Here is a 14431-nt window from a genome sequence, read left to right on the forward strand (position 1 = left end):
GGTCAAAGCGCCGGGCCCAGTGGTGCTCTCCTGCGCAGGAGGTCTCCCCCAGTCTGGAACTCCGCAGCAGCCTTTCCACACAGGCCCTTCTCCCCGCCCCCAAACCTTCTTCACTCCCGAGCCACAGCCTCCGCTCACCTCCCTGCCTACACGCCCTGTGTGTGCTACTTCTCTCCTTGCCCCAAAACCATCCCTTTGTTCTGTGGGCTTCTAGCGTGATCACTCAAAGCGCCAGGGGCAAGCCGTGCTCTCCTGCCCAGGAGTTCTCCCCTGGTCCGGAGTTCCATAGTGGCTTTCCCGCGCGGGCCCATCTCCTCGCCCCCAAACTGTCCCTTTGTTCTGTAGGGCCCTAGCGCAAGCACCCTGCACCCTGAATGCCGAGCTTTCGGTCAGGGGTTACAGCTGAGGAGGTTTCCCTCTAGACTCAGATCACACAGTTTCCCCCAGTCCTGGTTGTTTGCTGTTCTCCCACGCCTCTTGCTTTTTCAGCTAAATCCTCTCCCTGACTCCCTACGAGACTTCACTGGTCGGTGTGCCCCTAGCAGGGGGAGCCTACAAGCAGCTCCCGGCTAACAAGCCCTTGGGTGTGGTATGGCAGATGCACCAGTCCGGAAGCGACTCAGCCTGTAGTACGCGGTAGACCCCTCCGCCCCCCTCCACGCTGCTCTCATGCTCCTCTCCCTGTTCACACTATCCGAGATCCACACCCAGTCACTCCTCTTCGCGTTTGCTCCTGAAGTCCCTCTGTACAAGGAGCGAGCAGAGAACACTGCCCCTACTCTGCTGCCATCTTCTCTTCCATCTCTTAAGTTCTTTTTTTAAAGCATATTTTATTGATTATGTTTTTACAGTAGTGTCAATTTCTATTCCCTTTGCTCCCCTCTTCCCAGTACACCCCTTCACTCCAGCAGTCCCACACCCCCTTAGTTCATATCCATGGGTCGTGTATGTAAGTTCTTCGGCTTCGCCCTTTTCTGTATTATTCTTAACTCCCCCCTGTCTATTTTGTACCAACCAATTATGCTTCTTTGTCCACACACCATTTCTCCATTTCTCTTCCTTTCCCCTCCCATCTGATAACCCTCCAGATGATCCCCACACCTATAATTCTGTTCCTGTTCTCGTTGTTTGCTTAGTTTGTTTTTGTTTTAATTTTTTAGATTTAGTTGTTGAGAATTGTGAGTTTGTTGTCATTTAATGTTCATTGTGCTGATCTTCTTTTTCTTAAATAAGTCCCTTTAACATTTCATATAATAATGGCTTGGTGATGATGAACTCCTTTAGCTTTACATTGTCTTGGAAGCACTTCATCTGCCCTTCCATTCTAAATGATAGCTTTGCTGGATAGAATAGTCTTGGTTGTAGGTTCTTGCTTTTCATCACTTTGAATACTTCTTGCCAGTCCCTTCCTGCCTGCAAAGTGTCCTCTGAGAAATCAGCTGATAGTCTTATAGGCACCCCTTTGTAGGTAACACTCTGCTTTTCTCTTGCTGCTTTTAAGACTCTGTTTATTTTGAACCTTTGGCATTTTAATTATGATGTGTCTTGATGTGGTCCTCTTCGGGTCTAGCTTCTTTGGGACTTTCTGTGCTTCCTGGGCTTGTATGTCTATTTCTGTCACCAAATTTGGGGAATTTACCTCTATTATTTTTTCACATAAGCTTTTGATATCTTGCTCTTCCTCTTCTCCTTGATTTGGATGCTGGCAAGTTTAAAGTTGTTCCAGAGGTTCCTAAGCCTCTCCTCAATTCTTTCAATTCTTTTTTTTTTTCAAATGACTTAGATTTAATCATCAGAAGCAAACTAAATTGAAAGCTTACAATAGAGAATTACGTGTCAGTGCCTTTTGCAAACTGAGCTGGGACCGAAAGGGACTGGGGCTGCCCCTCAATTTGATCCCTTCCAAACAAAGACATCCACAGTGTTCCTGTCAGTCTGGCTCAGCAAAGGGGGAGACTGGTGGCTCTGTGTGTTTAGGTCATGTCGCCCATCACTCACTCCTGGCCAGCATCAGGAGCCCCACCTTGCCGGCCCTGGTCATTACCCTTCTTTTTGTGGCCTGAGACGATGTCATCAATCCGCAACAGCAGAACTGCCGTCTCCACTGCTGTCTTATATGTTTGCAGTTTCACAGCCAATGGCTCCCAGATGCCCAGTTCTTTCATGTCCACCAAAGTACCTGTCTCACCATTTACACCCCAGGTCTCACAGTTCTCCTGGGTATGCTTGGCCCGAAGGGAGGTAAGTAAACGAATGGTGCTGGCCCCACAGTTTTGGATAAGGGTACGAGGGATGACCTCTAGGGCCTGGGCAAAAGCCCAGTATGGCCATTGCTCCACACCAGTCATGATCTTGGATTTTTCTGTCAAGTCATGGGCCACAGCCATCTCACAGACCCCACCCCCTGGCACCAGCTGAGGGTCCAGGAGAACATTGCGGCACACTTGCATGGCATCCTGGAGGTTGCGTTCTACTTCCGAGAGAATCTCTTTGCTGACCTCCCGATGGAGAATGGTACAAGCCTTGGGGTCTTTACACTCAGTGATAAATGTGAAGTACTCATCTCCAATTTTCTTGATTTCCAAAAGGCCTGCTCCTGTCCCAATATCATCTTCTCTTAGTTCCTCTGGTCGGCTGACTATCCGGGCCCCACAGGCTCTAGCAATGCGATTATTGTCTGTTTTTCGGACTCTTCGAATGGCTGTGTTATTGGCCCACATGAGGTAGTGCTGAGCTAAATCTGAGATGCCCTTTTCTGTGATGACCACATCGGGCTTCAGATTAATAATGTCTTCACAGAGCTGCTGGATGTATTCTTCTTCCATTTGGAGGATTCAGGTGAAATCTTCCTCTCATGTGATCTCAATGTCAGTCTGGCTTTCTCCTTTCTTATATTCCAGAGAAGAATCCAGCAGCATAATGCGAGGGTTCTTGATATAGTGCCGCATACGTGGATGGGTCACATCTTTGTTAATCATGACTCCACGTAAAACACATGAGTCTTCAATGATACCCCCAGGTATCTTTTCTACCCTTGCATATTTCTTGATGTCAATCTCCTTCCGACCGTTCTCCTCAAAGTGCATTGTTTTGACAGCATCCAGGGCAATGTTGCAAGCCAAAGAGGACCACTGACTGATTGCTTTGGTAGTAATGGAGCTGTTAATAATGTTCAACATCATATCTTGGTTGTTGATGTCGACAGGGGTACTAATTTTCTTTAGGGTGCTGATCATATCATCCAATGCCTTTCGGTAAGCACTGATCACCATCTGTTGCTCTAGGAAGTGCTCAGCCACAGACAGCATCTCCCCAGCAAGAATAATTACTGATGTGGTCCCATCTCCAACCTCTTCATCCTGTGTCCGGCTAATTTCAATCATGGACTTGGCTGCTGGATGCTGAAGTTGAATCTCTCAAAGAATGGCATTGCCATCATTAGTCATCACAATCCCTCCCATTGGGTCCAAAAGCATTTTCATCATGGACTTGGGTCCCAAACATGTTTGGATGATATCTGCAATAGTCTTGGCGGCACTGATGTTTCCAGACTGAACTTTTCTTCCAGATTCACGTTTTGTGTTCTGGCTGAGCACAAGCACGGGACGATGGCCCATCATGGCAGCACGGTACAAAGCCGGGTATCCAAAGATGAGGGAAGAGGCAGAAGCTTCTGGAGAGAACCCTCTTTCAATTCTTATTTCCTCATTTTGTACTGGTTGACTTTTTCTTCTTCCTTATATTCTAAGTCATTGATTTGAACCCCGGTTTCCTTCTCTTCACCATTGGTTTTGTGTGGATTTTTTTGTTTGTTTGTTTGTTTCATTTAGCATAGCCTTCACTTCTTCCCTTATGTGTTTGCTATAGTTAAGCATATCTGTCAAGCCTGCAAGCATCTTTGTCACCAGTGTTTTGAACTCTGCATCTGTTAGGTTGGCTATGTCAGCATTTGTTAGTTTGACTATCTCCTCATCTTTTAGTTCTCCCACTGGAACCTTGATTTGTTCCCTCTTTTGGGCCATATTTCTCTCATATTGACAGTCTTTTGTGTTTGTTTACCTCTGTGTGTTAGATAGAACTGTAGCACCTGTTATGTTGTAAGTGGCAGAACCTTGGGTATTCATCAGTACCGGGAGACCTGTTTCACCATGTTGTGGCGCTGTATGTGGAGGAGGGGTCTGAGAGGGCACAATGCCATTTGCTCAGCACTCACCCATTTTTCAGGCACTTCTCCCACCTTTGTATAGGCCTGATGCCTCTCTAGCTGTTTCCCTGGCCATTGTTCCCAGAGTGGGTTGGTCTGCGGACATTCTAGGATCATGGGGACCCTTTAAACATGTGGACTCTACTGAGAGACTGGCAGTTTCTGCCCCGACCCCAACCCCTACTAGTTTGTACAGTCAGAAGCAGTGAGGCTTTCTTGTCCCCGGCACTGGAACAGTGAGCTGTGTGGTCTTGTCTGGTGCTGGGAGTGCTCCCCAGGTGTCCCTCTCAACTTCTTTAAATGTTTGACTGAGCTTTTTGCCGGCCTGCCACTGCTGCCGCCACCACACCATGCCCTCTCCGCCCTAGCTCCGCCCCTCCTACCTGTCTGGATGAGTATTTCTTCTCTGTATCTTTGTTTGTTGGACTTGCATGCAGCTAGATTTTTTGGAACTTCTGGTTGTCTCTAGTTTTGAAGTAGCTGTTGTATTCCTTCTTAGTTGTGGAGGGAGATGCAGTGTGTCTGTCTAGGCCTCCATATTCGCCGGAAGTCTTGTAATGTAAGTTCTTAGGAGCATAGTTAAGGAGTCAAAGTGCAGGACCATGTTTTCTGGCTCTTTTGATGTATATTTCCAGACCTCATCTTGAATCTCAACTCTTCCCCGTATTTACTAAGCAAGTTAATGAAGGTTTTTAAAGCCTCGGTTGCCACGTCCAGAAATATGAATACCTCACCTACATCCAGAATGGTTGTGAGGATAAAATGATATGATTCATGCCAAGCCCCTGTTGGCAGTACCTGGCACAGAGGAGGAATTCTGCGTGTGGCAGCTGCTGTTATCTTGTTGCAATAATTGCAGAATGACATCACTGAGGTAATTTCATCATTATAGCAATCTTATGGATGGATTCCTTGCAGCCAGCGTTGGATAAGAAATGATGGAGAAACATTGCTGTACATTTAGGTCCTTCTGCTTTGGGAAATGCACTCATTCCTAAGATAGACATGACTTCCAGGTGCTTGGTTTCTAGTGGGATAATACAGACATGGAAGTTCATGGTAACAAGATAGAGTGAAGCAAGTGGTATAACAGTAGTCTGAACCAAGTGTTGCAGAACTTCAGAGGAAGAAGTGATCAGTATTGTGTGATCTAATTGGAAAGCAAGGCTTCGTGAGAGGTGATGCATGCTGAACCAATATTTAAGCCACAGAAAGAATTTTACTAATAGGGAAAGATAGATCATCCTAGGCAAAGGGAACACCATGCACAAAGCACATAGACCTGATTGTAGATGAAGTATTTGAAGAATGATGAAGGCATTCACTTAGTTGGAGTACAGAATGTTATGGAATAGAAGCCTGTAGAGACAGACTGGAAGCAACATTATGGGCCCTTGAACTGTGTACATAGGACTTTTGTGTAGGCAAAGCAGAATGTCATGTTTGGGGATGCAATTTGGCTGCCTAAGTGATTATTTTAATGCTTGCTCTTTCATGTGTGATTTATAATATATCATGTTTTTGTTTATAAGAAGTGGTAAAAGGGCAAAGCTAAAAACACCTGAAAGCATATGGTTGTTTTAAATTTGTTTTTGGTGTTTTAATTAAACTGCCAGAAATATTGACTTCTGTATTTTTGTCCATTACAGGACTCTGCTTTAATACTTGATGTTCCTCTGGGAGTGATCTCAAGAATTGAAAAAATGGGAGGCGCAACAAGTAGAGGAGAAAATTCCTATGGTCTAGATATTACTTGTAAAGTAAGAGATTCAGTACTTTCTTACATTAAAAAAGGCACTTTAGTGTTGAATGATAAGTAAAAGTTAATGTGGTTAAAAAAAATCAAAGACCCTTGTTCTTCCCTTATGATCAAGCTTTCTGAACTGGGGAAATGATCCTATAAAAGAAACCCACTGTTGTCACCAGGAGTGAAGACTTGAACTGGTTATTTTGATAGCTTGATTGAGTAGGAAGAAAGCTTTATAAGTAAAATTTCACAGTTAGTCTTTACCCAGGTCTGCTCCTAGTGTCCCTTCATGTGATGTGTTACCAGCTGGATATGTCCACAGTAGGAAAGGAAGGAGAAATACAAGAGATTGTGTCCTCTGTTAACAGGATATGTTCTTACTTCTAACAACCTTTCTAACTTTTTTGTAGATAGTTTTCAGAGGTAGTCGCCTAACATTTTGTTTTTGCACAGTGAGTAGCTGAGATTTAATGATAATAAAATTTAATCAGTTATAATAGTAATCATCTATTGAGTGTCCATGTCAATCCAAACACATGCTAGGTGATTTGCATTCAATCCTCAGCGCAAACCTCTGAGATGGACAGTGGCGTCCCCATTTTATAGATGGAGAGCCTAAGGATAAGAGTTAGGTAACTTAGTTAATATTACCCAACAAATGGCCAAGTTGGGGTCCAAATACAGTTAGATAATCATTTTGAAAACAACAAAACAAACTCTCTGGCAAGGAAATTATTTTCAAGGTATTGTCAGGAGACCACAATCTGTAGAACAATGCCCAATCTTACTTAGAAAGAGCTGGATGGAGGTAATGTGTCTCAGTTGATTTTACACCTAGATATTCATCAGGGTAACCTGAAAAACTTATTTCGAATGTAGATCTTTGGATTCTACCCCAAATTCTACCATAAGCTCTGAATTTTGGGTCCCAGAATGCTGCGACTATTCCGAGTGTCTCTGGTGACTTTTTACCATCAATCTGGGGCAAGGGTCAGCACATTTTTTTTTCTGTAGAGGGCCAGATAGCACATATTTTATGCTTTGTGGCACATAGTATCTCTGTCATGTATATAGCTTTCTGTTTGTTTTGCTTTTTAACCTGTTTCTTAAACTATATTTTATTGATTATGTTGTTACAGTAGTTCCAATTTTTCCCCTTTGCTCCTCTCTGTCCAATACCCCCCCTTCCCTCCAGCAATCCCACCCCACTTAGTTCATGTCCATGGGGGTCATGCATATAAGTTATTTGGCTTCCCACTTTCCTATATTATTCTTAACTTCACCCTATTTTGTACCAACCGATTATGCTTCTTAATCCCTGCACCATTTCACCATTTTCCCCCTTCCCCCTCCCAGCTGATAACCCTCCAGATGATCCCCATACCTATGATTCTGTTCCTATTCTGGTTTGCTTAGTTGGATTTTGTTTTTATTTTTTAGATTCAGTTGTTGAGAGTTGTGAGTTTGTTATCATTTTAGTATTCATAGTTTTGATCTTTTTTCTTAAATAAGTCCCTTTAACATTTCATATAATAATGGCTTGGTGATAATGAACTCTTTTAGCTTCACCTTGTCTGGGAAGCACTTCATCTGCCCTTCCATTCTAAATTATAGCTTTGCTAGATAGAGTAATCTAGGTTGTAGGTCCTTGCTTTTCATCACATTGAAGACTTCTTGCCAGTCCCTTCCTGCCTGCAAAGTGTCCTCTGAGAAATCAGCTGGTAGTCTTATAGGCACCCCTTTGTAGGTAACTCTGCTTTTCTCTTGCTGCTTTTAAGATTCTCTGTTTATTTTGAACCTTTGGTATTTTAATTATGATGTGTCTTGGTGTGGTCCTCTTTGGGTCTAGCTTCTTTGGGACTTTCTGTGCTTCCTGGGCTTGTATGTCTATTTCTGTCACCAAATTTGGGGAATTTACCTCTATTATTTTTTCACATAAGCTTTTGATATCTTGCTCTTCCTCTTCTCCTTCTGGACCCCTATGATTCGGATGTTGGCAGGTTTAAAATTGTCCGAGGAGTTCCTAAGCCTCTCCATTTATTTCCAATTCTTGTTTTCTCATTCTGTACTGGTTGACTGTTTTTTTCTTCCTTATGTTCCAAATCATTGATCTGAACCCTGGTTTTCTTCCCTTTACCATTGGTTTTGTGTGAATTTTCCTTTGTTTCACTTAGCATAGCGTTCACTTCCTCCCTAATGCATTTGCCGTACTCAAGCGTATCTGTCAAGCCTGTGAGCATCTTTATTACCAATATTTTGAACTCTGTGTCTGTTAGGTTGGCTCTCTCCTCATCTGTGGGTTGGCTATCTCCTTGTCGTTTAGTTCTTCCACTGGAACCTTGATCCATTCCCTTTTTTGGGCCATACTTTTCTGTCTCCTCATCTTGACAGGGTCCTGTGTGTGTTTGTCTCTGTGTCTTAGGTAGAGCTGTTGCTCCTGTTACATTGTAAGGAATGGAGCCTTAGGTATTTGTCAGCAACCCATTTCACCACATTGTGGCACTGTATGTGGGGGAGTTGTTGAGAGGGAACAATGCCTCCTGCTCAGCACTCGCCTCTTTTCCAGGCACTTCTCCCACTTCCATATTGGACTGGCCCCCTCTAGCCGTTGTCCTGGCCATCGTTCCCAGAATGGGTGGGTCTGTGGATGTTCTAGGACCATGGGGGCCTTTTAAACAACCGAACTCTGCCAAGAGACCAGCAGTTTCTTTCTTTGCCCCAACCCCAACTGGTTTGCACAGTCAGAAGCAATGAGGCTTCATTTTCCCTGGTGCTTGGACGATGAGCTGCATGGTCTGGTGAAGAGCTGGGAATGCTCCCCGGGTGTCCCTCCTGAGTTATTAAAACATGTAACTGTGCTTTCCCCCAACCCGCTGCTGCCACCACCACACCACGTCCTCTCCGGCCCCGCCCCTCCTACCTGGAGTATTTCTTCTTTATATCTTTCTTGGACTTCCATGCAGCTTGATTTTCTGTAACTTCTGGTTATCTCTAGTTTTGAGGCAGTTGTATTTCCCTCTTAGTTTTGAAGAGAGACGCGCAGCATGTCTGTCTATGCCTCCATCTTGGCCAGAAGTTGCTTTTTAACCTTTTTAAATATTTTTAAAAAAACATTCTTAGTTTGAAGACCACACAAAGACTGACCTAGGCTAAAGTTTGGTGACTCCTGGCCAATCTAAGTCCTTTTTTGTATGGATGGGAAAATGAAGCCTCTGCTTAACAGGGTTACTTGCATAGGGTTGCCCAAGGAGCTGGGAGAAGAGTCAGAATGAAAACCTAAGTCTCCTTTCCCTAGTCTAACTCACTGTGATTTCTGAAAACCAATATCTTATAGTTTTGTTTGGATTATGAACACAGTACAGTTTTTTTTTTTTTGTCTCTGAATTATAAAAGATCAGGACTACTACACTTTATCAGAAACCAAAGGATATGTCATATTTAGACTTGAACTGAAGTTCTTTATCACTCCCCACCTTGCCTTTTTGTTTTTGTTTTAAATCCAAGATACCGTATACCTTATCTGTAATCCCAGCTACAGTCTATCCTTTGAGGCCTAGAAATATGGGGATTTACTTTTAAGGAAAGTCTTTGCATTTTACATAAGAGGATCCATCAGAGTGGAGTGTTATATTACAATACTCAAGGGAAAAATGGGGTTGCTATTTTGATGATTTTGAAGTGACTTTAATTCTAATGGAGTTTTAACAAATTCTATTTATTGCCTTAATCAATAGGAAAAACTTGTACTTAAATATTAATCACTAATAAGAAAAAGCACATTCTTACCCTTTGACTATTATAAGAACAAAGGACTAGGAACACCTCACCAGGTATAATTCTCAAATATTACATACATATTTCTTGGAATTAGCATTGCGCTCAAAAACAATGGCCATGAGCAATTAATATTCCAGTTTTCTTGAACTATGTTGTAAATCAGTTTTTAGATTTTATTCAGTTAGATTCTTTTAAATATAAAAGCACAAAATCCTGGAACTGGCAAGGCCCAGCAGATGCCATCTGCATATAGAATGATCAGTCATGGGTTGTTCATTAGCGTTCTTAGAATCTGGTTCTTTATACTTCCTTTGCTGCCATTTACATTTTCAGTTATATATGACAAGGCCCTTGGTAGTCCTTTACATCAAAGACTTAGGACATTTTAAGAGTGCTCTTGAGATAATAAATTAAAGAGCACTTTGAAAAATGTGAAGATGATGACATTCAAAAAGGTAGGGACTAGATCTGTTTCATTCCTGAGTATCTGTATCCCCAGGGTCCAGCATGATGCTTGTTTCTGATTGAAAGTGTGGTTCACAGTATAACATTCTTAGTGTCATGATTGATTTAAGAGATAACCTAGAAACTCCAGCTTTGAAAATAAAATAGAATGTTAGTTTGATGTATAATACAAATTGATATTTAAGTGAGCTTATTTTGTTTAGATTTGATTTAAAGTAAGGTTTTCCTGCTTATTAAAGAGATATGTAATAAGTGCTACCCTTAAAATATGGTTTTGATAATTAATTTTTAGTTCCTGGAAGCCTAGTCACTCCAAATATGGGATACTTTAATGTGGTTATATAGAACTCTAAAAGTAATCTCATAGTAAAAATGTTTTTCATTACTAGTTTGAGAGTTTAAAATGCCATGCATTTCCTATTTTTAAAAAATAGACTTTAAAAGCATGAGGGGTGAGGGAAAGAGCTTCTGTATTTTAATGACATGTTTGACAATTTTGAGATCATATTTGATGATAGATAAACACTTGAAAAGTCCTATGAATAAAATACAGTTTTGTAATTAAAAATACCCAAGAAACCAGTTGAAGTAGATAGACACGGTACATGAGGTACAAGGCAAGGTTTGATTTGTATTTTTATCAAAGGAATTTTAGCTCTGTCTTCTCTTTAGCACTAGTTGCTTTGTTTTTACATTTATAACTACAATTTGAATATTTTCAGGGGTTCTTAAACTGGATATTTCAAAATATCATACAAAACAAAGTAAGTTTCTTAGTAATCTAGATGAATTGCCCTTTCAGGTAAGTGAATCTTCTACTCCCTTAGTTGAATAGAGTATTTTTGCTAACGAATGTGACTTTATTTGGAAACTGATTTGTCAAATTTCCTCTCCCCCAGGACATGAGAAACCTGAGGTTTGCATTGAAACAAGAAGGCCACAGCAGAAGAGATATGTTTGAGATCCTCACGAGATACGCCTTTCCCCTGGCCCATAGTCTGGTAAATTCCAAGGTTCCCCTCAGTGTTGGAAGTTTCTTGGGTGACTCCTTTTTCATATACTGTCCGTGCTGAATTTCGCAGTGTGATCTGTATGTGAGGGTGTTTCTTAAAGATGATTGAACCATTACCAGAGGGCAGTAGGCCTCTCCTATGCTGGTCTGTGTGGGATGGCTTACCCACACAGAGGCAGTGCAGGCCTCAAGATGGGCCAGAGCCCCAAGTGAGCCTGGGAGCTTTACCCAGAGCCACTTTTGCTCTCACACCCCTGGGCATGCTCTAGGTCTTTGCCAGCCTTCTGTAAAAGTATGAGGTTGTGAAGTGGGCCATGTCGGCTGTAGTGCTGTGAAGTCATCTCCCAGAGGTTTTTGGCTATCAACTTGGGAGCTAACAAGCAATGTGTGTCAGGCTTTTGTGGCATCAGTTATAAATGGGAACAAGTCTCTGAACCTAAATGCCATTTAAGCAAGCACCCTTCTAAAATTCAGAAACATTGTACAGGCATTGCAGGCAGTTGCTGAATAAGGCTGGTTTATTTTTTTTAAGGAATGATACTTTAACTGTCATTTGATAGTGTTTAGTGTATATTTGGGAGGACAGACATATGTGTGCATTTACTTATAAACTATAACTTCATCTATAACAAGATTCAGGATGTGTATAGCTAGAACTCTTCCTTCCTGTACACCAAACTGACTAATCAACTTCGTTTTACCATGTGATTGAAATAAAGGTTTCTATGCATCTTGCTCTTAAAACAGTCTTTGCATTGTGCCTTGGTCTTTTTCTTTTTTTTTCTTTTGTGCCTTGTTCGCATCTTCTTACCCCTCTCCTCTTCTCCTTGACTCTAAACAAGGAGGAAACACTTTCTAAGGGGTAAGCAAAGAAATAATTCATATATATATATGCCTTTATCTTAAGTATAGGATAAATGTGTTGCTGGCTACACTGAAGGTGATAATTGAGATAATTAAATGGAAGAGCCATTTTGTAATGTAGCCCTTCTTCCTATGGCTGTCTTTTAATTAATTTATTTATTTGCAGTAAATACCTCGGATTTTTTCTAGCAAGAAAAAAGCCCTCTCTTTTCCCAAGTTTCATTAGCACTTGTTTCAGTCAAGGAAATTCATGGTTGATAAAAAAAATAATTATACAAAGACTACAGAGGTCTAGAAAGATATGAAGTACTCATTGTGAGTCATGTGTTGAGGACAGATTTAAATGCAATGCTTAAAACAAATGCAGTGATATAGAGTGAATACATTTTTATCCTTTTCTCCGTTTTTGATTACATATGTGATTTAAAAGATATTTCAATATTAAATATTTTAAACTACTAGGATAAAAAGACTTTCATGAGACCACATCCTTGAAGTTATTATGAAAGTGAGAATATAGGTCTAATCCGTGAAAATTGAGTTAAGGAAAGTGTTCTATCTTGGGTTTTCCATATTTGACCCTAAACTATCAGAAATTTAAGGAATGGTTCACTTAAGTTTGAAGGAGCTGAGGCCCTAGTCCATCTATAAGATCTTGCTCCATCACCTGTCCTCTCTCTCTGGCATCCTCTGCTGCTTTTAGGGTTTATTCCCTAAAAAATTCATGTGTTGGGCCAGCTTTTCCCTAAACTACTGTTCCATCTCTGACTTCAATTCACTCTTCTGGAAAGAATAGTCTGTGCTTATCTCCAGTTCATTTATTTCTCCAACCCATTCCAGCATCCAGCTTTATTGGAGGTACTTTCTCGGAACTCCTGACCTTTTACTAGCCAAATCTAGTGCCTCACTTCAATCTTAGTTATGTTTGCTTTATCCCAGGCATTCAACCATTTTGACCACCTGCTTGCAAGTCTTGGTTTCTGTGTTCCTCTACCATCTTGACTATTTCTTCCCCGTCCCCATTGATTTTTTATTTTCCTTAAATGTAAACATCTTATCTGTGTTCCCCTGTCAGCCCTCTTCTCATGTTACTTTCTTTGCCTTGATAGTTTCATTTAGTCCCATAGCTTAAGTTGACATTGCTGAATGGGTGATTTCTAAATCTGGCCCTGACATTGGCCTTGAGTAAATCAAACAAGCCAAACTCTCAAGCATCTTCCTCTGGAAGTTCATGACGATCACAAGCTTACTGACTCCCTAACCTTTTTCCAGTTCAACAGACCTACTCTTACCCTACATATACTTCAATTTGGATGATACTCAGTTGCTCAAGTTTGAGAACTTGAAATCAATATTTTTGTTCTTTCCCTGTCTTGCCTCTTATAAACACATCAGTTCCAAATCCTATAGGTTCTACTTATTAGTAACTCTTAAATATTTTTCCCATTTCTACTTGTGCTTTCTAATTTAAGCCATTCTTCCCAACTGGCTTCCCGTCTTTTAGTTTCTTCTCTTTTCAATTTATCCTACACAATGCTGGCAGTTTTGATCATGTCACCCTGTGTCCCTCTCCCCACACAAAAAAATTCTCAGTGACTTCCCATGATTTATACCCGACACACCAACCACACAGGACCACTCTATTCTATTCTGATATACGTAGAACTTTCTTGAGTTAGAGCCTTTGGTTTTCCTGTCCCCTTCACCTGCAGTCCCTTTGTCTCTTTAAAGCTTATCCTTCACCATTTTGTTCAATCCTAGGTCCTTTTTCCCCATCATGTGCATTCCTCTGATGGTAGTTCATCTCACCTCTCACTACTTAGACTTGGTAGGTCCTCCTTCTATCAGAGCACTTATCTCAGTTTGACTTATATAATCGTTGTCGGCAGCCGTCCGTATCGAGAGATGATGGTGTAGCTTCTTAAGAGTCTATCTGCACCGCCGAGAATGGCTGTGCAGTCCGACTCGGGAGTGACACGGTATCTGTCTCCTCCCGTGTTGAATCGACATCTTATGATGACGCTGGAGTGTCCTCTCCAGTGAAGCTGAAGCTACAGAGCCTGGGCAGGGTGATATGGAGGGTCTGCTGTTGCCCATGCAGCAGACCCCCCCTCTCTTCGCAGCTGAAGGGTCCAAGGGAAAGACGGAGTCAATACAGCTTGGCTTCAGGTGCGCCGCAGGAGTTGCCGGTGTTGACTACAACGTCAAACCGCCTTAGGGACTCCGGCTCCGCATTTTCTGTCGGGGTTTACTCCCTTAGCCTTTCCCCTGAAGAGGTATGCCGCAAGGCAGCGGAGGTTTTTTGGAGTCAGAGTTTTCCTTCTCTGATGTGCCCTGACTGGAAGATCGAACCAGCGACACT

At 41.9% G+C, this 14431-nt stretch overlaps 1 protein-coding gene and 1 pseudogene across 4 annotated transcripts in view; one reads left to right on the top strand and one right to left on the bottom strand.

The window, feature by feature from the left end:
* Nucleotides 1-14431, top strand: part of MTM1 (myotubularin 1) — a 171860-nt gene that overhangs the window by 75959 nt on the left and 81470 nt on the right. For all 4 annotated transcript variants that reach the window (XM_090263986.1, XM_090263985.1, XM_090263988.1 and 1 more), the window contains 2 exons: nucleotides 5854-5964; nucleotides 11093-11194. In XM_090263986.1, coding sequence (XP_090120112.1) covers nucleotides 5854-5964; nucleotides 11093-11194 — 213 coding nt within the window. The remainder of the gene's footprint in view (nucleotides 1-5853; nucleotides 5965-11092; nucleotides 11195-14431) is intronic.
* On the bottom strand, nucleotides 1802-3678 carry LOC149991184 (T-complex protein 1 subunit gamma pseudogene; annotated as a pseudogene).

Source organism: Furipterus horrens, unplaced genomic scaffold (assembly GCF_987537825.1).
Source record: "Furipterus horrens unplaced genomic scaffold, mFurHor1.1.pri manual_scaffold_17, whole genome shotgun sequence".
Lineage (NCBI taxonomy): Eukaryota > Metazoa > Chordata > Mammalia > Chiroptera > Furipteridae > Furipterus > Furipterus horrens.